This window comes from Puma concolor, chromosome B2 (assembly GCF_028749965.1).
Source record: "Puma concolor isolate L17-30 chromosome B2, mPumCon1.1.hap2, whole genome shotgun sequence".
Lineage (NCBI taxonomy): Eukaryota > Metazoa > Chordata > Mammalia > Carnivora > Felidae > Puma > Puma concolor.
Window position 1 is genome coordinate 59,360,283 of NC_141671.1, and position 27,648 is coordinate 59,387,930.

General features: G+C 36.8%; 1 protein-coding gene across 1 annotated transcript in view; it reads right to left on the reverse strand.

The window, feature by feature from the left end:
• Positions 1 to 27,648, reverse strand: part of LOC147581008 (protein eyes shut homolog) — a 345,678-nt gene that overhangs the window by 291,051 nt on the left and 26,979 nt on the right. Inside the window, exons 3-4 of the mRNA XM_086707166.1 lie at positions 23,534 to 23,726; positions 12,830 to 13,036 (exon numbers count right to left, since the gene is read on the reverse strand). Of these exons, the coding sequence (XP_086563292.1) occupies positions 12,830 to 13,036; positions 23,534 to 23,654 (328 nt within the window). The 5' untranslated portion in view covers positions 23,655 to 23,726. The remainder of the gene's footprint in view (positions 1 to 12,829; positions 13,037 to 23,533; positions 23,727 to 27,648) is intronic.

The window sequence follows — 27,648 nt, forward strand, 5'->3', positions numbered from 1 at the left end:
GAGTAAAGACTCTGAACCAACAGTTTGCTTTAGTGCGGTAGGGTATCCTTACAGGAAAATGCCGAGACAGAGAGAATACCATGTGACAACAAAGGCAGAAACTGGAGTGATATAATTAAGCCAAGGAACACTAAGGATGGAGAGCCACCACTAGAAGCCAGGAAGAAGCAGGGAAAAATTTACTTCTGTTGGTTTTAGAGAGAGCATGACTCTGCCAACACTTTTTTTAGACTTCTAAGATTTCAGAACTGTGACATGACACATTTTTTGTCTTAAGCACCCAGTTTGTGCTCCAGTGTTATTGCAGCCTTAGAAAACTAATACACTGTTCAACATACATTTATAATCCCAGCATTTGTACCACAGTTACAAAATTTCAGAGTCAATGTTGTCAAATCTTATGTCCTTAGCTTGTGTCTTCTTCTCTTTCAGTATTTTCTAATTCTACCATCTACTCTCTCAATGGTTCATACTGTATCATTAGGTCCTTCCGCTGTATTTTGAATTCCTGTGATATACAAACACACAAATCCATACCCAAGTCCACACACATACAAACACATAAACACAAAAGCATACATGTGTTATACTATCATATGATCAGGGTGCAGAGAACCTGAATTATTAAATATTATGGTTAATTGAGAGTTCCTTCATTCAACATGAAGTCACAAATAAATTTCCAAGAATAAGTCTAAATAGAAAACACTAAACATATATTTCATGCTGAACATAACTTGTTAATTCATGGCAGATGCAGAAGTCATATGGTCTTTCTGTGCCTCAGGGCTATCATCAGGAAAGTCATTATAAACTTATCAGACTTCTGCATTGTAATAGAGCTGCTGTTAGACACAGCTTTATAGTTGATAAAATTTCAGATAAACCTATTTGTAGCATGTCTAGAAAAATTGGTTTGCATAATTTCCCCTTATTTGTCTTCAGAGGGTGCTTAAGATACTTCTCTCTGCTTAATAAAACTGATTACAAAATAAATAAAATTAATCCAATGTTTTAGCAAATCCTGTTGGCCTGACCATCAAAATATGTCCGGATTCCGAGCATTTCCCAAGCCTTCACTGCTGATACTTGCACTGAGCCATGGTCATTTCTCATCTGGACTAGGGCATTAGCCTTCTAACTGGTCTCCCTGCCTCTATGCCTGCCTCACTCTCACCCTCACCCACCGATCAGTTCTCCACAGTCCAGCCAGAGTGATCACTGAGATCATATCACTTCTCTGCCTAAACCTCTGGCATAATTTTGTTTCTCAGAATACAAGACGGGTCCTTTAAATGGCCTAAAATTCTTGGAATCTGATTTTATTCATTCTGCCTTGTTCTCTATCTGACTTCATCCTCTATCTGTCTCCCTCTTATTTACCGACTCCATCACACTGGCTTTCCTGATGTTCTCAGACAATGTCTAACACACACCTACCTTAACACTGCATTGGCTATTTGCTCTTTGTGGGATATTTTTCCTCTTCTATCTACACAGCTCTCATCTTCTTCAATTTGGCTTCCTCAGCAAGATCAAACATGACCATTCCGCTGTCTTCTACCCACCAGCTCTGAACTTGTGATACCCTCCCCTCCAAATCTGCTCCAATTTTTTTTTTTACTTTAAGCATACAGGTTATACATATGCACATACATACTCTCTTTATATATTAGAAATATCCAGTTGTACACTTTATTATATACACCATATCATACAGAAATACAGGTTTATTATGCTTAGTGTTTCTTGTCTTTCACCACTTGAACTTAAGCCCTAGGAGGGCAGGAAACATCTGTTATTTTTAGTAGGGCATTACTCAAACCATAAATAGAGTCCAGGACATGGGGCTTCCTCAATAAAATGTGTTACTGAGTGAAATATGGTTATTAAGGAGGGCATATGTTATGCTAATCACTGATAGATAGATAATAACACTGTCAAGGGGTTTGAATAATATCTTTATTGACATAAAATAGCATCTCAAAATATTGTTGATTGATGTTCATAAAAGTGACAACTTGTCATACTACACCATATGCTTCAAGTATAAATAGATTTAGGAGGTGACAGAAATAATCTTTTTTTTTTTTTTTTAAGTTCCTATGTATAAGTGACTGGTGATAGTAAATAGAACTGAGAAAAACTAGCTCTGTGTAGAGGGAAGTAATTCTCATTACTGGCAGAATTTGATACAGGTCTGACCAATGGGCAAAAGACCATAGCCCTCATTCCCTTGTGTTCCTCAATTCTTCCCTGGCCTCCCTGGAGTGAGGGATGCCATTCACTGGAAGGCTCAGCTGAGATCTGTCGCAACATGGAACATGGGAGCCAGTGAAGACAAAAGGACATGAAGAATAAGCAGAGCCTCATTCCCTTCATTGAACAATAAGTTGTCCTTAAAATTCATCATATCTAGATCTTGCAACCTGACATTTCAATCCCAACTCAAGCACTTATTAGCTGAGGGATCTGAGACAAGGTAGTCTCTTCCCTGAAAAGTTGTGCAGGGGCTAGATTTTCAACCCTAGGGCAGTATTAGTTACTAAGTGGTATTGAATAAATGGTGGCTACTATTATTATAATTATCCTAGAAACAAGGGATTTTGTCTTTGTCTTCATTTCCCTAATATCCAGAAATGTCTACTGAATATATGTGTGGTTTCTTGCCCAAATTGTTTCCTTCCTGTGACTGTCCTCTGTAAATCTCATTATAAGATTAGCTGGATTACAGGATTAGATTATTTAGGCTACTTACATCCTCTGCTTGGAACATCAAATGCCCATCTTTCATTCATTCTCACTGAAGAAGTGATACTCTGCCTTGAATGTTAGCTGTGCCAGATCCTTTCTTGAGAACTGATAGTTGTTCCCTAAATGGATTCTCCTTTGTAGACATCTGGAATCAAGCTCTATGCTGGCTGATAACCCAGAAATAAACCATGACCTTCCCATCTTTACATGTTTCCCTAGTTGCCTAGAATCTCCTAGTATCAAGTCACTTGCATATACAAAGCCATCTTGATCGTGATTAAATTGGTAATTCCTTGAGATTACTATGTATTGAGTGACCCAGCTTCTTTCTTAGGGTCCTGACCCTTCAGCCATATTTATTTCTTAATCATAGGATATTTTCTCTGACCCCACCCCAGCTTCCACATAGCCACAGCTTATGTTGCTTCAGTCATAGCAGACTTCACAGCTAAGCCTCCCTAACTTATAATAAACTGATGACAATATTTGTGACATTTTTTAAGATAGGTATTTTGCACTGTTTCCTGGAATCTCTACAATTATGGCAAAGCTTTGGATAAGGCATTATATCTATTAACACATGCTTTTGTACTGCAAGAGCATAAATACATTGAGGGAAGCTAACAGAACAAAAAATGACCCAAATCAAGGTGACACTGAGTTATGTGTAACAATCTATTGGAGTAAAAATAATGGGAAAAATTATTTTTTAATTGTTTTTACAAAAGTCTTCCAATAGGAGGTGACATTTGATTTGAGCTTCAGGAAAGGAATTTGACAAAATGGCCAACAGAGGGCATTTAGGGAGAAGCACTATGAACACCAAAGTGCAGAGTTGTGCAACTGTACAACAGTATTGAGAAGTGGTTAGTCATAAAACAGTGTAGGGATGGGTGGCAGAGAATGGAGGTTGAATACTGTAGTTGGGATGCTTAGGGTTTTAAACCTCTTCCTACAGGAAAGGAAGATTCATTGTAACTTTATAAGAAGAGGAATGAAAATCACATAAGAAAAACAACTTTGAAAGTAATGTGGAAGAGGGACCAGAGAGAATAAAGACTAGAAATAGGTCACCCATTTCAGAGAGTGCTGCGTTAGTCCAAAAGAGATGGTAAGAGTTTAAACTGGAGTAATAATCATGAGCTAAGAGGCGGGCTGAGAGAACTTGGTAGATAGAATTCATAGTACTTTTGGCAAAGTTAACATTGAAGCTTGGAAATCTTCATAGATATAAATTTCATGTCTGAGATATAATTCAATGGAGAAGAATGCATAGGTAGGGAGAGAGATGGAGGTTGTGGTATTGGAGAGATAAAAATTTTATCTTAAGTTTTTGAAGGGCTAACATGCAAAATGTTTTGGTATAAAGATATAAGAAAGTATATCTCTGAATATATTTGAAGCCATGAGTGTAGGTACTACATCTCCAATGACAAACTGTGGAATAAAAAAATAAGAGTTGAAAAAATAGAAGAATGAAGGGTGTGGAAAGAAAGGAAGGGAGGGAAGTCTAAGAATGGACCCTAAGGGATTCTAAAGTTAAATGGTTAGCATGAAACTGTGCATTAAATTGGTTGGCAGAGGTGGGAAGAGAATTCCAGAACAGCCTCAGCACAGACAGTGCCAGGTACATAATTTGTTGAACCCAGTGCAAAATGAAAATGCAGGTCTTTTGTTTGGGGAAAAAAAGCAGGACAAATGTTCCATTAAAGGTCCTAAAATAAAAGCTTTTTCTTTCTTTTTTGTTCTCTTTTTTATCTTTTCATGGTATTTTTTACTTGCTCTTTAAGGTCATTCTAAGAAAATTTAAGATTTTCAATTATTAGCATATATTTTACCATTCATCTATATTATGCAATGCTTGCTTTAAATGCAAATATAGGAGAATTTAACTGTATAATGACATCATCAAATTCACATAATTCCTATATCATAGCTAGTACATGCATTTTTTTCTTAGCAAAAATTGACCAAACATTGACATAAACTCAGCTGCTTTTATTCCTCTTCTTGTTACATGCATATTCTTTTTAAAATATGTTTATTTATTTACTTTGAGAGAGAGAGAGTGTGTGTGCGTGTGTGTGTGAGTGTAAGAGCAGGGGTAGGGGCAGAGGGAGGAGAGAGAGAATCTCAAGCACGCTCTACACTCACAGGGTGGAGCCCTACATGAGCCTCGATGTGGGGCTCGATCCCACAAACTGTGAGATCATCACCTGATCTAAAATAAAAATCTGGATGCTTAATCATTATACTACATGCATATTCTAACACCATCTGGAACCAGATGTGTTCCATAATATCCTTACTTTGTACTTCCTTTGAAGTATACCATGAAGTATAGTATGGCTCTATCAAGTGTAGGGTCCTTTTCAGTATAGGGCATTTGTGACTGCACAGTTTACACCCCTGAAAGAAGCCCTGGACACAGAGCTGAGAGATTCGCAAAGAGATTGTGGGTATTGACCACAGTCTGTGGCTCTGTCATCATAGTACAGAAGACAGGGATAGCATAATAAGAGTTAATCAGGTCTGAAATATGAACTTTTCTGAGTCCATTTAAGGCTGATATTTACTCGTTGGTCAAAAAAGTAAAATATACTAACCTGAGAATTATAAACACCTCACACATATTGCTACTCCAGGAATTATCAAACTTCTGTAAAGGACAAGTTAGTAAGTATTCTACCTTTGCCTCCATCACAACTACTCAACTTTGCTGTCATAGTATGAAATCAGTCATAGACAGTATGCAACCAATAGGTAGTGCTGTGTTCCAGTAAAACTCTTTATAAAAACAAATGATGGGCCAAATTTGACCTGTATGTAATACCTGGCTAATCTCTGGTCTATACTAAGAATTTTCCCAAGGTCACATACTGCTGTGATTCAACAACAAAGGTGAAAGTGTTTTGAAACCAAAGAATTGTAACACGCATGGAAAAAATAATCTGTATTATTAACTATATTACTCTGTTTTGCATATGACATTGATATTAATATTCATTTTAGTGATAAGTGGGAATTAAGTACAAATAATCAATAGTCTTTTTTTTTTAATTTATTTTGAGAGAGAGAGAGTGTGTGTGTGTGTGTGAGAGAGGTAAAGTGGCAGAAAGAGAGAATCCCAAGCAAGCTCCACACTGTCAGTGCAGAGCCCAGTCCAGGGCATGAACCGACAAACTGTGAGATCTTGACTGAGCCCAAATCAGGAGCCAGACGCTCAACCGACTAAGCCATCCAGGTGCCCAATAATGAACAGTCTTGAATACTGCAAACTAGCAAAAAAAGCACAGGCATTCCTTTGTGAATGATACTGAGAGATATACAGGAAACAAAATGTCAGGATTTTACTTCTGATTAAAATCTGTGTGCTAGTTTCAGCAGATATAGTTTGACCTGCAGAACCAGTTGTATGCATTAATGGGTCAATTCTAAATGGGATGTTTTACAGACTGCAAGTAAATAGAACAAAAGTGACTATTAGGTATTGTGACAGAAGCTTTTGCTTACTATGCACATACTTCCTTTACCACAAGGGACAGGGTCTAGAGTGGTTCCTTCCGCAGTAAACTTGCAGTAACTTGGGGAGGTAAAGTAGGTGGTCTCATGTTTTAACTAAAGGGGGACATCTCTTTTGGTTCTTAGTAGTTTCACCGAAAGGAAATTTTATTGGGGCACCTGGATGGCTCAGTTGGTTAAGCATCCGACTCTTGATTTGGGTCAGGTCATGGGCCTGTGGTTTGTGAGTATGAGCCCCGCGTGTCAGGCTTCGCACTGTCCACACTCTCAGAGCCTTCTTGGGATTCTCTCTCTCCCTCTCTCTTTGTCCCTCCCTCCCACTCTCTTCTCTCAAAATAAATAAGCATTTAAAAAAATAAAAGGGCATATCTGAGTGGCAGGTCCAAAGCAACAGGTAAGCAACCAAACAAGTTACAACAGTTCCTGCTGTTTGTCACAAAGTAGTCAGTTGAAATATATGTGAATATAGAATAAAATGATGTGATTAATTCCATTCCATTTTTTTTCTCATTTTACTAAAAAGTAAAGAATGCTGAAGAAATATACCTAATGATTTCAACATGTACATAGTAATTTAGTTTAAAGCATGTGGATGGAATGTTTGAACATAAGATTGCTGTGTTATTTCAGAAAAATATTTTATCATTTTTAAATGATTTTTCACTCTAATAATGCTAATTAACAATGATTTCCTATCGTTATGTGGATAATTGTAAATTCTCATAAAAACTTGATTTTTTTGATATAATAATTAAATGTATTTTCTGAAATACTCTATTTCTCACTATGCACAAATATTTACAAAAATGTTTTATTGATTATAAAAATATATAATAAGTATAAAACTTTTAGAAAATGAAAATAAATATTGGAAGCAATATTAATGTTTTGGAAGGATCCCTTGTATGCATATGTGTGGTATCCATGCACACAGGTATTTGCAAATATGTTGTATGTACGATTTTATAACTTCAGCTTAATAGTATTAAAGGAACAATTTTCCATGCCAAGATTTATTTAAAAAACCCACCATTATAGTGCACATTTCTTTCCAGATATTATTTTAATAGCATTTAATAACATAACTTTGGTATATCAATAATAATTTTCTAAAATTGAGATGTTATTTTATTTTTAAAAAGTGCTTGGGGCGCCTGGGTGGCGCAGTCGGTTAAGCGTCCGACTTCAGCCAGGTCACGATCTCGCGGTCCGGGAGTTCGAGCCCCGCGTCGGGCTCTGGGCTGATGGCTCAGAGCCTGGAGCCTGTTTCCGATTCTGTGTCTCCCCCTCTCTCTCTGCCCCTCCCCCATTCATGCTCTGTCTCTCTCTGTCCCAAAAATAAATAAACGTTGAAAAAAAAAATTTTTTTTTTAAAAAAAAGTGCTTATTTATTTTGAGAGAGAGAAAGACAGAGAGAGTGAGCATGGGGGAGGGGCAGAGTGAGAGGGAGAGAGAGAATCTCAAGCAGGCTCCATGCTGCCAGTGCAGAGCCAGATGCAGGGCTGGATCTCACAAACTGTGATCATGATCTGAGCTGAAATCACAAGTCAGATGCTCAACTGACTGAGCCACCCAGGTACCCAAAGATTGTTATTTTAAAACTTTTAAAATTTCTGGTGGAAAGTAATTCTCCAGAAGCATGGTGCCAACTTACTTCCCCACCAATAGAGTGGTATATCTTCACAAATAGTATTACAATTGAAAAAATAATAATAAAACACTGGCTAATGGATAAAATTTGCGTCTCATTTTAAATGTGTTATCTTCAGGGTACCTGGGTGGCTTAGTCGGTTAAGCATACAACTTCACCTCAGATCATGTCTCACAGCTCATGAGTTTGAGCCCCGCGTTGGGCTCTGTGCTGACAGCTCAGAGTCTAGAGCCTGCTTGGGATTCTGTGTTTCCCTCTCTCTTTGCCCCTCCCCTGCTCATGCTCTGTGTCTCTCTGTCTCTCAAAAATATACAAACATTAAAAAAATTATTAAATGTGATATCTTCAGTTGCTTCTGATGATTTTTAAATATCGTTTTACTGTCTGTGTACAGCAAATTGTTTTACTATTTGAGTGGTCAGCTTTTCCTCTTTGATTTGAAAGGGTATTTATAACCATGTATACTTATGAGGCAACACATTTTTCTATATATTTGCTTTAACTATGTTTATGACCATTTTTAGCATAGAAAGGTATTAATTTTACTTATTCTACCATAAAATGTACTATCAACATTTTATTTATAATTTTCTATTTTTACTTTTAGGCTTAAAAATTTCCTGTTAGAGGCAAAATAAATATTAACTTATATTTTATTTGGATTATTTAATGTTTTATTTTGTAACATTATCTAGTTAGTTCTCATAGAAGTTATCTGCTATAAGGGTATAGAGGAAGAGTTGTCAAAATAACAGAATGCATCAACACAAGTTAGTGAATATGAAAATCTATCAAGTCTCTTCTTTGTAATCTTATGTAATCTAACATATGTATCTGGACTTTTTATTCTACTTCCTTTTATTTGCATCCATTTAATAATACTATATTTTATTATAATTTATTTCAATATATTTCCTAAACATAAAATGCTCTTAGTACCATTTCTATTCAACATTTTGCTGGCTATGCTCTTTGACTTTAAAATGACTTGATCAGGGGCACCTGGGTGGCTCGGTTAGGCGTCCAACTTCGGCTCAGGTCATGTTCTCGTGGTTTGTGGTTCGAGCCCCACGTCAGGCTCTGTGCTGACAGCTCAGAGCCTGGAGCCTGCTTCAGATTGTGTCTCCCTCTCTCTGGCCCTCCCCCGCTCATGCTCTGTCTCACTCTCTCTCTCAAAAATAAATAAACATTAAAAAAATTTTAAATGACTTGATCAAGTTCCATTATGTTATCACATTTGAATTTTTTTGAAATTGCTTTATACTTTTCAAATGTAGTGTTTCTTTAGTATTAAGGGCTCACATTTTTGAGAACTCAAATAAGGATGTCATATCTCATTTACTTTGGTTTCTTAATGTATTTTCTATTAGATTTTCTAAATGGTATGTAAGAAATATGTGCACATACACATATAAGGCATTTTGACTTATGAGTTTAATAGAATTACCTCTTATGTTTCAACTTTAAGAATGGCATCGAAGGAGTGCCTGGGTGGCTGAGTCAGTTAAGCATCTGGCTCTTGGTTTCGGCTCAGGTCATGATCTCACAGTTGGTGAGATTAAGCTCTATGTTGGTCTCTGCACTAACAGCGTGGAGCCTGATGGAGATTCTCTCTCCACCTCTCTCTCTCTCTGCTCCTCCCCATCCTCTCTAAATAAGTAAACATTTTTTAAAAATGGTATTGAATATTGTTGTAAGGTATTTATATTTTGTTATGTTTGAAAATCATAATAGATATCGAAAAGATTTGAAGATAATGTAAATCCCTTAGGTAGGGAAAAATGGGAAGAAAAACTAAGTAACTTTAGCAAATTATAAATTGATTGTCAATATCTTTTCATCTAAGATCCCATGGGGTAAATTATATTATTAAATGTCTTTCTTTGACTAACCCTTTTATTCCCAGAGAAAATATCCCATTGTCATTTATTAGAAATTTACTAATATTGTATTGAATTTTTTAATTTAGAATTTTACAACTCTGGATGGAATAAATGGAACCCATATAAATTTTCATTTTTGTTCTATTTTTGTTATTCATTGCTATTAGAGAATATTTGGATCAGGAGGCTCTGACTATTCTCTCTTAAATCCTTCTGAACTAGTAGAAAAAATAGAGAGTCATATTGCTATAGGAACATAATACCAAACTGCTAGAGAATGTTCTTTTTTTCTCTCTCTATTTTTATTTATTTATTTTTTTCAACGTTTATTTATTTTTGGGACAGAGAGAGAGAGAGCACGAACAGGGAGGGGCAGAGAGAGAGGGAGACACAGAATCGGAAACAGGCTCCAGGCTCTGAGCCATCTGCCCAGAGCCTGATGCAGGGCTCGAACTCACGGACCGTGAGATCGTGACCTGGCTGAAGTCGGACACTTAACGGACTGCGCCACCCAGGCGCCCCATCTCTCTCTATTTTTAAAATAATTTTTATATTTCCATAAGTAATCTCTAAGACCAACACGGGGCTCATACTCATCACCCCAAGATCAAAAGTTGTGTGTTCTACTGACTGAGGCAGCCAAGTGCCTCCATTTTTTTTTTCCTCTTAAACTTCATTTGCTTCATAAACTAAACCAAACCATAAAGACTAGTTTGGTTTAGCAGACCACTGACAAAGAGAACTTCAGATTAATAGATGTCATATTTTAGAACTAGCAATCATATACTTTAAAAGTTACACCAAACTCTAAAAAGCATATTGATAGACATAGCTCCATGATGCCTCACTTTGTTCATCATAAAGCTTTCTTAGAGTGCTATTTTTCTCTCACCCACCTAGGAGCTGTGAGGGACCCCAGAGTTACAAGCTTTCTACCTTTAATACTTTCCTAGTATGGAAGTAGCATGTAGAGAGGAAGTAGTAATACTCAATGGTTTACTTTAGAAACATACAAATGAGTTCTCCCCTTATCAGTTACATGCTTATTCTATATTTTGGCAGTGTCATGGAGCTTGGAATGCAGTCAAGATTTTAGCATGGCAGGCCATTCTACTATGGCTTACCCTACCTTTTCTTTATATGAAGAGATTATTTCAGATGTGTAGTTATGTTTTTAAAGATCATTTTCAGCTACTGGATTGGTTTGGCCAATGGGGAGAACCTGCAAGTGACTAAAAGACAAGAGGAGAATGAAGCTGGGTATATATCTTCTAGTCTACTCCTGATTGGTTTGCATTGGATTGCCTATATTCTCTCCCAAAATGCCATAGCTTCTATGAACTGGTAGGTTTCCTCTTTTGGGTCTTAATGACTGCTCTTTCCTTTGTCCCTTCAGGACTCAAGGTAATGATGACATTCTGCTGTTACTAGTCCCTTCAGAATCCTACTATCTCTACCCATATCTTTGTAAATAATTTTTTTTTTTTTTTTGTAAATTCTCCCAAGTACTCAACTGGAATGTGCTATCTATTCCCTGATATGACCCTGGTCAACACAGTGGATGAACATACTGGAAAATGCTGGCAAGTGCCTTGTAAATTATTGATTAACATGTCTAAAATATTTAGGAAGGCAAAGGAAACTAGAAGAAGAATAGGCAAATTGGAAAAGATCAAAATCACCAAAAAGTGTTTGAAGTTGGAATGAGGGAATGGGAAAAATGGAATGTGACAAAGTTTTGCTCATAAAGGCAAACTTAGGGTTTTATTTCCTGGAAATGCAGAATTTGTGTCCTGATTATTTTCGAGGGATAGCTATGGGACTAACTGTATGAGAGGAGAAGATGTAACTCTGCTGAATTTGTTAAGAACCTTATATGCGAGAAGTGATGTGTTGGGTATTACTGATGGTTCTTAACAGTTATACAACAAGCTATTGTCTTGTAAAAGCACATGGAAAATACTACATTTAAATTTGTAATTAAAATTTATGTTATTTTTAGGAACATATCACACTACACATACCAAATATAAGATTTGGTCTTTTGTATTATTGAGTTGCCAGCCACAAATTACACACCTAAACATTTTAAACACTGATATGTGATTCTTCTGAATCATACACACAAAATCTACAAATATACATATATAACACATGAAACCTATACATTTCTTATTGAGGGGAAATCAACTTCACTACCACAATTACACTTGAAATTCCACAAGATAGAACTTCTTTAAATAATGAAAAATACCTTCTCTTTCTGCTAAATATAATTATTGAAGGTTTTTTTTTTCTGCATGTTTCCCGATTTGACAGTAATTACAAGGGTAGAGGAGACTAATAATTTCTAAAATGCTTTAAAGTAAGAATAGCTATCTAAGAAAAGTGGCTTTTCATTAATTACTTCAAGACTGAATATAAATTTACACATGGGATACTATCTTGTGTCAATTTTTATATTTTTTTTTTTGTTAAGTAAAGGTCATGAGTTTCATTTACATTCTGAGTTATACATAATGAAAGCATCACAGCTTTGCATTAAATAATGATAAACCACGCTATGTAGAATGGCAACACTCAATAAAGTTCCCTTGATTGCTTCATCTTCCCATTAAAAAAAAATACCAGCACTGAAAAAAAAATGTTAGAAAGTATATGTTATATTGTGTTCCACCTGACAAAGATTCTATTTCAAGAAATGAGAATAATAAAAGTTATTCCTAAAGTTTGAAAGATCTATTGTAATGAATTGAACTAGTTCAGTTTCTGATTGCTTGCCAGCAGTGTAGCTGTCTCCAACATACTCCTGTATTGATCTGGTAGCCTTTGTGGCAGTGCATAAAGAATAAACATCTGTGTCAGGTACAACAGCAAGGTGCCATCCCCATTGAACTTGCTGCTACCCTGATTACAAAGAGGCTGTTTAGAGCACCCGGTGACCACGACAGGCTCTTTCTTCACTATAGAAAAGAAACTCATTTCCAAAAGCTTACTGAACTGAAACTGAGAAACTCACCAGAAATCGTCAGCTGAAGAGGTGTTGGAATGAACTCCAGTGAAGACAAAGTAAGCGATCTAGTGATGGAAAGCCTCTGGCTTGCAGCAGAAGATTCCCAATCACGCACACTAGGCTGAAGTTCCCATTTGGGCCACTCTGAAGAAGTTGTAAGCTCTTCTTTTAAATCAGATGTTAAGGTCAGATAATCTGTATAATATGTCCAATCTGGCACAAGAACAGACAAGGGAAAACAGGTCTGTTTTGGATATGACTGAGTTCCTGAAACTGCATAAAATGCGATATTAGAGGTTACCTCTGAAAAGTCAGACACAGAGTCTATATAAGGTGGCAGGTTGTTTTTGAGGTCACCTGAATATATAGTTTTTGGATGATTTTGTAAATTTAATTCAAAATCTAGAGAACTGTCATGTGTGTGAAGTTTGAACTGATTATGAGATCCTTTACTCTCTCGCATACCCAATAAATTGTCTTGATTCAGTATCTCAGTGGAGCCCATGGTTATACCATGTTGTCCTATTGTCAATAGTTTTAAAATGTTCTCTGATACAGAAGGATCATCAGTAGTCAGTTTTGAAGTCAAATCAGAAATCATCAAGGCTGAAGAGACACTTTGTAAGGGACAGTGGATAAATAACTCTTAAATAAACATAAATTAACATCCAAATTACTTGATAGGGTAATGGATTCTTCCAAGGATGAGGATAAAATCCTTCTTTTTGTACTCTTTTTAGAAGGAAATAAAGATGACAGTTCTGTGAATGCCACTGATGGCGTTATTTCAGTAGCATAAGACAATGGATGCCCAGAAGTGATAGTCTGAATTCCCATTAGTGCATACCAGCTGGCTGATATAGCTGAGTTCATCCAGAACGTCTCATAAAAGTGGGACTGTTTTCTATGCAAAACTTGATCTGAGAATTCATGAGAGGATTTTATTTCAGTCATAGAACATGTTGCACATGTTTGGCTTAATTCACTTAAAGAATCAGCAGCCTGTGATTTGATGTTTGTGAGTCTCTGGTTGCTAGATGCTTCAGTAATAACCTGGTATTCACTGGGAATGGAGGCTTGTGTAGTGAATTGGTGCAGAGTTGATGAGTTTAAGATGGCTACCTGTTTAGATATAATTATCTTAGCAGGAGAAAGGGGAGACATTGAGGAGCTCAGCAATCTCTAGTACTCTCTTTTTGAAATTAGGGAAACAGCTGAAAATTCTTCAATATCCTCTTGAGCCCCCATAGAAACAACCGGAGGTACACTTGTAGAAGTGGTTGTGAGCAGGAATCCATGGGAGAGTAATGAGTGCCTCTTTAACTTAATATCAGCTCCTGGAATGCCAGTAATTACTGAACTCACTGTGGTAGTAGTTAAGGCAATAGTCTCATTGTTCACAAAAAATAAAGATTCTGTAGGAAAAATAAAATCTGACATGAAAGAAGAAATGATAAATGGGGTCCTGTCTTCCATACTGGGGGAAAAAGTATCCTGCTGTTTGGATATCCTGAAGTTTGGATAGGCATATGTGATACAGACGTTTTGCCCCAGACAATTTGTGCTGAGTCATGAACACCAAAATTCAGAAATTGAGAAGAGGAAACATCTGTGGAAGAAGGAAGACTGCATTTTGCTGAAAGCTCTCTAGTGGAAATCAGTTCTTTGAGTAAATAGCTTTCAAAAGATATGCCAATGCTTAATGTTGCTAAAATAGTAGTTGGGAGAACATCATGCTTGATAATGTCTGTCTGTTTTGGACCTTCAAAGAGGAAAAAGAAACAAAAAGAGAATCAGAAAAGTGAATTAAAAATGAACAACTTTGGCCCTGGGCTGAGTCTTCTGCAAACTGCACTGCCTCCTCGTATCAATTATTTGCAGACAAATGGCTCTGTAGGTTATATTTCTAGTGGAAGTGTATGGGTAAGTTTAGTAACTTCACAAACTGGATAAATGCAAAGACTCCCATTATTCACACTCCATTTGAGGGTCAAAGTCAAACAAATTGTGCTATATAATCTTGAGAAAGAACAAAGCTGGAGGTATCTTGTGCCCTAATATCAAACTATACTACAGGGCTATTGTAATCAAAACAGCATGGTACTGGCATAAAACCAGACATATAGATCAGTGGATTAGAGTAGAGAGCTCAGAAATAGGCCTACTCATATGTAGTCAATTAATCTCTGACAAAGGAGGCAAGAATATACAATAGGGAAAAGATAGTCTTTAAAATGAATAAATGGTGCTGGGAAAACTGGGCAGCTACATGAAAAAAATTAACTGGACTGCTACTTTACACCATATAATGGTGTAAAGATTTAAATATAAGACTGAAAACCATAACACTAGAAGAAAAAATAGGTAGTAAGCTCTTTGATATCAGTGTTAGCAATACTATTTGGGACCAGACTCCTTAGGCAAGGGCAACAAAAGTTAAAATAAACAAATGGGACTACATCAAACTTAAAAGCCTTTACACAACAAAGGAAACCATAAACAAAACAAAAAAAAAGCAACCTACTGAATGGGAGAAGATATGTGCAGATCACACATCTGATAAGGGGTTAACATCCAAAATATATAGAGAAATCCACAACTTAATATCAAGAGAACAAGTAATCTGATTTAAAAATGGGCAGGGACACCTGGGTGGCTCAGTCAGTTAACTTTTGGTTTTGGTTCAGGTCATGATCTCACTGTTTGTGAGTTCAAGCCCTGCATCAGGGAGCTTGGGATTGTCTCTCTCTCTTTCTCTGCAGCTCCCCTGATTGCTTGTTCTCTCTCTCTCTCAAAATAAATAAACTTAAAAAAAATGTGCAGAGGACTTAAATAGACATTTTTCTAAAGAAGACATACCGATGGCCAACTGGCACATGAAAAAATACTCAACATCATTAATCAACACAGAAATGCAAATCAAAACCACAATGAGATATCACCACAAGTATGTCAAATTGACTATTATCAAAAAAGGCAATAAGTGAGATCAGAGGAAGATGGCGGCGTAGGAGGACGCTGGGCTCACCGCGCGTCCTGCTGATCACTTAGATTCCACCTACACCTGCCTAAATAACCCAGAAAACTACCAGAGGATTAGCAGAACGGAGTCGCCGGAGCCAAGCGCAGACCAGAGGCCCACGGAAGAGGGTAGGAAGGGCGGCGAGGCGGTGCGCGCTCCACGGACTGGCGGGAGGCAGCCGGGGCGGAGGGGCGGCTCGCCGGCCAAGCAGAGCCCCCGAGTCTGGCTTGCAAAAAGCGGAGGGGCCTGACGGACTGTGTTCCGACAGCAAGCGCGACTTAGCGTCTGGGAGGTCATAAGTTAACAGCTCTGCTCAGAAAGCAGGAAGGCTGGAGGACAAAGGGAAGGAGAGCTGCTGAGCCCCCGGACGACAGAGCTCAGTTTGGTGGGGAACAAAGGCGCTCGCCAGCGCCATCTCCCCCGCCCATCCCCCAGCCAAAATCCCAAAGAGAACCAGTTCCTGCCAGGGAACTTGCTCGCTCCGCGCAAACACCCAACTCTGCACTTCTGCGGAGCCAAACCTCCGGCAGCGGATCTGACTCCCTCCTGCTGCCACAGGGCCCCTCCTGAAGTGGATCACCTAAGGAGAAGCAAGCTAAGCCTGCCCCTCCTGCCCCTGTGCACCTTGCCTACCCACCCCAGCTAAGACGCCAGATCCCCAGCATCACAAGCCTGGCAGTGTGCAAGTAGCCCAGACAGGCCACCCCACCCCACAGTGAATCCCGCCCCTAGGAGAGGAGAAGAGAAGGCACGCACCAGTCTGACTGTGGACACAGCGGTGGGCTGGGGGCAGACATCAGGTCTGACTGCGGCTCCGCCCACCAACTCCAGTTATACACCACAGCACAGGGGAAGTGCCCTGCAGGTCCTCACCACGCCAGGGACTATCCAAAATGACCAAGCAGAAGAATTCCCCTCAGAAGAATCTCCAGGAAATAACAACAGCTAATGAGCTGATCAAAAAGGATTTAAATAATATAACAGAAAGTGAATTTAGAATAATAGTCATAAAATTAATCGCTGGGCTTGAAAACAGTATAGCTGACAGCAGAGAATCTCTTGCTACAGAGATCAAGGGCCTAAGGAACAGTCACGAGGAGCTGAAAAAACGCTTTAAACGAAATGCATAACAAAATGGAAACCACCACGGCTCGGATTGAAGAGGCAGAGGAGAGAATAGGTGAACTAGAAGATAAAGTTATGGAAAAAGAGGAAGCTGAGAAAAAGAGAGATAAAAAAATCCAGGAATATGAGGGGAAAATTAGAGAACTAAGTGATACACTAAAAAGAAATAATATACGCATAATTGGTATCCCAGAGGAGGAAGAGAGAGGGAAAGGTGCTGAAGGGGTACTTGAAGAAATAATAGCTGAGAACTTCCCTGAAGTGGGGAAGGAAAAAGGCATTGAAATCCAAGAGGCACAGAGAACTCCCTTCAGACGGAACTTGAATCGATCTTCTGCACGACATATCATAGTGAAACTGGCAAAATACAAGGGTAAAGAGAAAATTCTGAAAGCAGCAAGGGGTAAACGTGCCCTCACATATAAAGGGAGACCTATAAGACTCGTGACTGATCTCTCTTTTGAAACTTGGCAGGCCAGAAAGAATTGGCACGAGATTTTCAGTGTGCTAGACAGAAAAAATATGCAGCCGAGAATCCTTTATCCAGCAAATCTGTCATTTAGAATAGAAGGAGAGATAAAGGTCTTCCCAAACAAACAAAAACTGAAGGAATTTGTCACCACTAAACCAGCCCTACAAGAGATCCTAAGGGGGACCCTGTGAGACAAAGTACCAGAGACATCACTACAAGCATAAAACATACAGACATCACAATGACTCTAAACCCATATCTTTCTATAATAACACTGAATGTAAATGGATTAAATGCGCCAACCAAAAGACATAGGGTATCAGAATGGATAAAAAAACAAGACCCATCTATTTGCTGTCTACAAGAGACTCATTTTAGACCTGAGGACACCTTTAGATTGAGAGTGAGGGGATGGAGAACTATTTATCATGCGACTGGAAGCCAAAAGAAAGCTGGAGTAGCCATCCTTATATCAGACAAACTAGACTTTAAATTAAAGGCTGTAACAAGAGATGAAGAAGGACATTATATAATAGTGACAGGGTCTATCCATCAGGAAGAGCTAACAATTATAAATGTCTATGCGCCGAATACCGGAGCGCCCAAATATATAAAACAATTACTCATAAACATAAGCAACCTTATTGAGAAGAATGTGGTAATTGCAGGGGACTTTAACACCCCACTTACAGAAATGGATAGATCATCTAGACGCACGGTCAATAAAGAAACAAGGGCCCTGAATGAGACATTGGATCAGATGGACTTGACAGATATATTTAGAACTCTGCATCCCAAAGCAACAGAATATACTTTCTTCTCGAGTGCACATGGAACATTCTCCAAGATAGATCATATACTGGGTCACAAAACAGCCCTTCATAAGTTTACAAGAATTGAAATCATACCATGCATACTTTCAGACCACAATGCTATGAAGCTTGAAATCAACCACAGAAAAAAGTCTGGAAAACCTCCAAAAGCGTGGAGGTTAAAGAACACCCTACTAACGAATGAGTGGGTCAACCAGGCAATTAGAGAAGAAATTAAAAAATATATGGAAACAAACGAAAATGAAAATACAACAATCCAAACACTTTGGGACGCAGCAAAGGCAGTCCTGAGAGGAAAATACATTGCAATCCAGGCCTATCTCAAGAAACAAGAAAAATCCCAAATACAAAATCTAACAGCACACCTAAAGGAAATAGAAGCAGAACAGCAAAGGCAGCCTAAACCCAGCAGAAGAAGAGAAATAATAAAGATCAGAGCAGAAATAAACAATATAGAATCTAAAAAACTGTAGAGCAGATCAACGAAACCAAGAGTTGGTTTTTTGAAAAAATAAACAAAATTGACAAACCTCTAGCCAGGCTTCTCAAAAAGAAAAGGGAGATGACCCAAATAGATAAAATCATGAATGAAAATGGAATTATTACAACCAATCCCTCAGAGATACAAACAATTATCAGGGAATACTATGAAAAATTATATGCCAACAAATTGGACAACCTGGAAGAAATGGACAAATTCCTGAACACCCACACTCTTCCAAAACTCAATCAGGAGGAAATAGAAAGCTTGAACAGACCCATAACCAGTGAAGAAATTGAATCGGTTATCAAAAATCTCCCAACAAATAAGAGTCCAGGACCAGATGGCTTCCCAGGGGAGTTCTACCAGACGTTTAAAGCAGAGATAATACCTATCCTTCTCAAGCTATTCCAAGAAATAGAAAGGGAAGGAAAACTTCCAGACTCATTCTATGAAGCCAGTATTACTTTGATTCCTAAACCAGACAGAGACCCAGTAAAAAAAGAGAACTACAGGCCAATCTCCCTGATGAATATGGATGCAAAAATTCTCAATAAGATACTAGCAAATCGAATTCAACGGCATATAAAAAGAATTATTGACCATGATCAAGTGGGATTCATTCCTGGGATGCAGGGCTGGTTCAACATTCGCAAATCAATCAACGTGATACATCACATTAACAAAAAAAGAGAGAAGAACCATATGATCCTGTCAATCGATGCAGAAAAGGCCTTTGATAAAATCCAGCACCCTTTCTTAATAAAAACTCTTGAGAAAGTCGGGATAGAAGGAACATACTTAAAGATCATAAAAGCCATTTATGAAAAGCCCACAGCTAACATCATCCTCAACGGGGAAAAACTGAGAGCTTTTTCCCTGAGATCAGGAACACGACAGGGATGCCCACTCTCACCGCTGTTGTTTAACATAGTGCTGGAAGTTCTAGCATCAGCAATCAGACAACAAAAGGAAATCAAAGGCGTCAAAATTGGCAAAGATGAAGTCAAGCTTTCGCTCTTTGCAGATGACATGATATTATACATGGAAAATCCGATAGACTCCACCAAAAGTCTGCTAGAACTGATACATGAATTCAGCAAAGTTGCAGGATACAAAATCAATGTACAGAAATCAGTTGCATTCTTATACACTAACAATGAAGCAACAGAAAGACAAATAAAGAAACTGATCCCATTCACAATTGCACCAAGAAGCATAAAATACCTAGGAATAAATCTAACCAAAGATGTAAAGGATCTGTATGCTGAAAAGTATAGAAAGCTTATGAAGGTAATTGAAGAAGATTTAAAGAAATGGAAAGACATTCCCTGCTCATGGATTGGAAGAATAAATATTATCAAAATGTCAATACTACCCAAAGCTATCTACACATTCAATGCAATCCCAATCAAAATTGCACCAGCATTCTTCTCGAAACTAGAACAAGCAATCCTAAAATTCCTATGGAACCACAAAAGGCCCCGAATAGCCAAAGTAATTTTGAAGAAGAAGACCAAAGCAGGAAGCATCACAATACCAGACTTTAGCCTCTACTACAAAGCTGTCATCATCAAGACAGCATGGTATTGGCACAAAAACAGACACATAGACCAATGGAATAGAATAGCAACCCCAGAACTAGACCCACAAACGTATGGCCAACTCATCTTTGACAAAGCAGGAAAGAACATCCAATGGAAAAAAGACAGTCTCTTTAACAAATGGTGCTGGGAGAACTGGACAGCAACATGCAGAAGGTTGAAACTACACCACTTTCTCACACCATTCACAAAAATAAACTCAAAATGGATAAAGGACCTGAATGTGAGACAGGAAACCATCAAAACCTTAGAGGAGAAAGCAGGAAAAGACCTCTCTGACCTCAGCCGTAGCAATCTCTTACTCGACACATCCCCAAAGGCAAGGGAATTAAAAGCAAAAGTGAATTACTGGGACCTTATGAAGATAAAAAGCTTCTGCACAGCAAAGGAAACAGCCAACAAAACTAAAAGGCAACCAACGGAATGGGAAAAGATATTTGCAAATGACATATCGGACAAAGGGCTAGTATCCAAAATCTATAAAGAGCTCACCAAACTCCACTCCCGAAAAGCAAATAACCCAGTGAAGAAATGGGCAGAAAACATGAATAGACACTTCTCTAAAGAAGACATCCGGATGGCCAACAGGCACATGAAAAGATGTTCAGCGTCGCTCCTTATCAGGGAAATACAAATCAAAACCACACTCAGGTAGCACCTCACGCCAGTCAGAGTGGCCAAAATGAACAAATCAGGAGACTATAGATGCTGGAGAGGATGTGGAGAAACGGGAACCCTCTTGCACTGTTGGTGGGAATGCAAATTGGTGCAGCCGCTCTGGAAAGCAGTGTGGAGGTTCCTCAGAAAATTAAAAATAGACCTACCCTATGACCCAGCAATAGCACTGCTAGGAATTTATCCAAGGGACACAGGAGTACTGACGCATAGGGGCACTTGTACCCCAATGTTCATAGCAGCACTCTCAACAATAGCCAAATTATGGAAAGAGCCTAAATGTCCATCAACTGATGAATGGATAAAGAAATTGTGGTTTATATACACAATGGAATACTACGTGGCAATGAGAAAAAATGAAATATGGCCTTTTGTAGCAACGTGGATGGAACTGGAGAGTGTGATGCTAAGTGAAATAAGCCATACAGAGAAAGACAGATACCATATGGTTTCACTCTTATGTGGATCCTGAGAAACTTAAGAAAAACCCATGGGGGAGGGGAACAAAAAAAAAAAAAAGAGGTTAGAGTGGGAGAGAGCCAAAGCATAAGAGACTGTTGAGAACTGAGAACAAACTAAGGGTTGATGGGGGGTGGGAGGGAGGAGAGGGTGGGTGATGGGTACTGAGGAGGGCACGTTTTGGGATGAGCACTGGGTGTTGTATGGAAACCAATTTGACAATAAATTTCATATATAACAAAAAAAAAAAAAAGGCAATAAGTAACAAGTGTCGGTGAAGATTTGTAGAAAAGGAACCTTTGTACACTGTTGGTGAAAATGTAAATTGGTGCAGCCACTGTAGAAAACAATATGGAATTTCCTTAAAAAAATTAAAAATTAGAAATACCATACAATCCAGCAGTACCACTTGTGGATATCAATCTGGAAAAAATGAAAATACCAGTTCAAAGAGATACATACGCTTCTATGTTCACTGAAGCATTGTATACAATAGCCAAGATATGGATTCAATCTATATGTCCATTGTTAGATTAATGGATAAAGATGTTATATATACACAATGGAATATTACTCAGCCATAAAAAAGAATGGAAGCTCCTCACTTGTGATGACATGGATGAACCTAGAGAGTATTATGCTCAGTGAAATAAGTCAGAGAAAGACAAATACTGTATGATATTATTTACATGTGGAATCTAAAAATAAATGAACAAACAAAACAAAAAATACCATGAGAAACATACTCATAGATACAGACAATAAACTTGGTTAGCAGAGGAGGGAGAGATAAGCAAGGTGGAAAAAATAGATAAAGGGGATTAAGAAGTACAAACTTCCAGTTATAGAATGGGTGAGTCATGGGAATGTAATGTACAGCACAGGGAATATAAATAATATTGTAGCAACTATGTATGGTGTCAGGTGGCAACAAAATTTGTCATGGGGATCATTTAATAATGCATAGAAATATCAAATCACTATGATTTATACCTGAAAATAATAGAATATTCTATATCAATTATACTTCAATTATAAAGAAAAGCAATATATATAATTTATGTTATATTAAATTTTGTATTTATTTCATAAACATTTTTATTTATTTCACATATTTATAGTTATACATACAAGCAATGAGTATGCACAGAGGGAAAAGAAAGAATTGACATATTCCACACCAAATGACTCCTTTGAATAATGAAACATGAAAAATTACAACTTTGTCACTGATAGACTCAATGAATATATAACATATTGGTTAAAAAATATTAGAAATATTATTTTAATTTCTAAATAGGCACAGTATACTTTATATTTGATAATATTATATTTCAACTTAAGTCTTTAAAAGAACAGGAATTACAAAGACAAAAAATAGGGAAGACTACCTGCCTGCTTATAATATCCAGTAGCCTTCAAAAATATTTTTCCTAAGCAAAGAATACCTTGTTAAGGGGTATAATTCTCATTCTTATTATCCTGAGTGACACTGACTATAAAAAGAATTAACTTGGAATTTAACATATGATATACTATTTACAATATAGCATCATTTGATTTAGTAAATTAAATAAGACATATTGAAACATACTCAAGATGTCAAAATTCTTCAAATTTGGAAAAAAGGCAGATTAAAAAATTCCAATAAATTGATAGGAATATAAATTTATACATAATGATTCAGAGAATGTTAAATAAAGATAGAATAAAGTAAGTATTACAAGTTTTTTTAAATAAGTTTTATGGATAGTTAAAATCAGCTGGGACTGGAATCCAGTTATCTACCAAAATTTACATATCATAATAAAGATATTAATAAACATTTTTTACTGTTTAAGAAAGAGTATTTATTAGCAAAGAACATCAATATTCTTAAACCAAAACTTAAAACTGAAACATAACAAGAATTCTAAAATAATTTTATACCCCTGAAAAATTATGTAACTCAGAAAAATAAAGATTTGAAATAAGTCAGAAAATAGGTTTCAATACACATCAAATTCAATCTTTTATATATCTTATTTTCATCTACTTACCTGGATCATCTGGGTTAGTATTCATGATGGTCCACAGTCTTGTAGCCCTTGCTGATGGAAAGCTACTGATTGAAGTGTCATAAGCAGATACTGTATATGTTTGTGTAGAAATGACATCCATTCTTTGAGAGACAAGAGGTAAACAGGTAATTCTGCTTATTTCAGCACCACAAAAAAGCCCAGTGGAGCAGGCCTGCAAACAATAATTATAATAACTAAGTTCACAGTTTCTTTGTCACCAAGAGAGAAGTTTTTAAGTTAGTTTTGAGGCATTTTCTTGTCATATTCGGTAGCTCAAATCATCACCTTAATTTGCTTGAAAATAAAGTCTTTAGGGTAAATTTTATCTGTATTTCAAAATTAATCCTTCAAATTTTGGATATGCTCAATTAAATGCCTAAATGTATTCTTAATTTCTTTAATTTTAAGCCAAAATACTATTTCACATTTCCTTTGAGGGTATTTTTTTTTCCAAGGAAGAATTTGTGCTGTATGGTAGTCAATATGGATCTAAAAGCTTCATTACAAATTATAAACTCTTCCACTCTAAATGTCATATTTAGTTGGAAGCAAATGTAAAATGCAGTATATGCAACAGATAATTTGAAAACATTTTCTTGTGATGTTTGAATCATTTTAATTTGTATTGGCTTACGGAGCAATGATCCTTATAGATTTAGGTTTATGTGAATAGCCTATTTCTGCCATAAACTTACAAGATAATTTCTGCATAAAGAAATTGTTTTTAGCTTATGGGAAGAGAATTGTGATACATACATAAATAAGTACAAATATATCTGGGGATTCTCCTTTAAATATAGAATTAACACTTAGTTACACTATTTGTAGATTTTGAACTTTATGAAAATACAATTCAAATATTATTTAAAAATAGTAATGCATGCCTATTTCTTAACACTAAGGACACATTCAACAGGTATCCTTACTTAACTGGGCTAGTATTTGTTCAAGATTTCATATAATTTGCACAAAATGTAAATTTTACTTCAGATATCCTTTTTTCATTTGTTTCAGTTATAAATTCTGTATTCACTTTCAATTAACACCTGAAAGTTTTTATAAGGTCAGAGAATTCTTGATGTTTTATAACTGCTTTAAAAAATCTAACATGTAGGGGCGCCTGGGTGGCTCAGTCGGTTGAGCGGTGGACTTAAGCTCAGGTCATGATCTCGCGATCCGTGAGTTTGAGCCCTGTGTCGGGCTCTGTGCTGACAGCTCAGAGCCTGGAACCTGTTTCGGATTCTGTGTCTCCCTCTCTCTGATCCTCCCCTGTTCACGCTCTGTCTTTCTCTGTCTCAAAAATAAATAAACGTTAAAAAAAATTTAAAAAAAAATCTAACATGTAGAAAATGGTAAAAAGTGAAGCTAGAAGCGATAGAAGAAACAGCAAGAAAAACATATGTTTTATGATTCCACATATTAAGGACCAAGAGATTTGTCTTTTTCTCTACTCAAGGGTAAGCAGCAAGGCTTGGAAAGAATTCAAAGATTGTTGAAAATACACATGGAACTAGGATAGAGATCAGAATGCAAATATATTAGATTATGGTGAAAATATAGCTGTTACATAGCGCAAAAATATTTGCACGATCAACATTTTCCTACTAAATCATAATCAGAAGTTATTATCAACTACCTTGAGAAATCACTACCATGGGGTTAAGGGATCCTCAAAGCCCCATGATCAACAAGTTTTCCCCATGTCACCATTGCTACATAAGAATCACAGATATCCTTGAGGTACACTAGATCAGAACATGTAAAACAAGGTGATTCAAATACTTAATGATGTAAGGCTAAGATACTGCCATAAGAATGATCTGGAATACCTGATATTCATAGACTAAATATCTATCTTTAGACAACTTTACATTGGAACTACTAACATTTGTCTCTATGGTTCTGATATGTTCTCTAATATTGTTGACTATTATATCACTGGATATGTTAATACATCCATTCTTCCTGGTGGGAAGCCATACTTTCTCTTTCCTATCTTGTATGCCTAGGCTCACATCCATCATGTGCTGTTCTCAGTATTTAAGTCTCAAAGGTGAATTTATTTTCCTAATTTTGAGCTTGATAAGAAATGTCTTATTATATTCCCAAGTACCAGCAATTAAAATCATAGAGCCTTTTTTAAAATTAAATGTTCCTCCAAATTTATTTCAGTATTTTAATTGTTTGAACTCTCTCTCTCCTCCTCCTCCACACACACACACACACACACACACACACACACACACACACACACTAACATAATTTATCCTAGAGAAACTTCTATATTTTCCTTAGTTAAATTCAAAACTGCATGGCAAAGCTTACCACATGTTCACTAAACTTATTTCTTCTTCCTCTTGGACATGTTTTACTCACTCTTGTGTTTATGTGAGACCACGTCATTTACTCCTAATCAATGAAATGTGAATGATCATGAAGTATGTCACTTTCAGATTGATTGACAAGAGTCTGCTATGCATGAACCTCCAGCCTCTTCTTCCATGTGGCGACTTCAGAAAACACATATTAATGATAGAGGAGCCACAAAAAGGAAGTAGCCCAGATCCATAGATCTTTCTTTGAAGGAGAATATCTGAAATCAGAAACACTCACTTGGACTTCATATGAATGAAAAGTAAATTTGTATTATTCTAGGAAAAATTTAGAAGTTATTGCTGTATCAACCAGTATTGGTTGGTATCAATCTCTCCCTCACTTGGTAATGTTACAAGAAAACTAAACCATAAATGGTTGAACATTTCTTTTCCCATAACTGCAGGATTACACTGAAGGATATAAGTATTTCAAATATTTAAATTTGCTTTAATTCAGCAAATATTAAAGTTATATTTCTTTCCTAACTTCAGTTACCCTAATTTACTTATTTTGCCAATATATCTCTCATTCACTCATCATTCATCTATCAAATATGTATTGAGTACCTACCATGAATAGCATAATAACTTACTTGCTGATAGTTATTGAAATGTAATATGTGCCATGACAAAGATAGCCATTTCTACAAAACTGCATGACTTAAAAAAATTTTTTCTTTCTGAATCTATATTTGAGGAGAAAAATGCAAATAGGATCTTTTGAATCAAACCTTTATGAGAATATGGTCATCCACTTTCCATGGTCACTGTGTAGCCTTCTATGTCTTTACTCAACAAATATTTCATGATCAGTTTCTAAGTGTCAGTGATTGTTGCAAGTGCTTGGAATAAAATAACTAACAAGATATGCAATGTTTGTTTCATTACATAGCTTATCTTTTAGTAAAGGAATCAGAATTAATTAATTAATACTAATGAGTAATAAGTGGCTTAAAGACAAAATTTTGCGAGATACATAATAAGGACAAATAGGGAGGACTCTTAAAGGGAGTGGCCAGGGAAGTCTTTTCTGATCAGGGATCTGAATGTGAATTTCTGAGGAAAAGAGCATTCAAAGCAAACAGAAGAGGGGTATAATGGCCCTGAGACAGGAACATGCATTGCATGTTTGAAAGACAGCAAGATGGGGGATATGAATAAAGAGATGAACGGAAGGCCATCAGTGGATGGAAGTGAGGTCACAGACATAGGCAAGATAGGTAAGATAATGTGTTTCTTGTATTTGGAATTAATTACGAGAGTTATGGAAAGCCATTGGAGTACTTAATATTTAGGAAAAAAGATACAGTTTGATTTATATTATGAAAGGATTAAGTTAATGTTTTGTAGATAGTAGACTCTTAAGGGAGTCTGGAGTACAGGAAAGAATGGAAGCTGTGAGATATATATATATATATTATATATATATATATATATATATATATATATATATATATATATAATCAATGATTCCTAAGTTTTTGTTCCTATCAGTGATGTGCGTAGTGGTGCAACTTACTAATTTGAAGAACACTGGTGAAGAACACTGGTATTTTTTTAATACTTAAATGTTTATTTATTTATTTGTTTTGAGATAGAAAGAGTGTGTGAGCTACCACAAGCACAAGTTGGGGAGGGACAGAAAAAGAGGGAGAGAGAGAGAATCCCAAGCAGGCTCCATGCCTCCCAACAAGGAGATAATGACCTGAGCTGAAATCA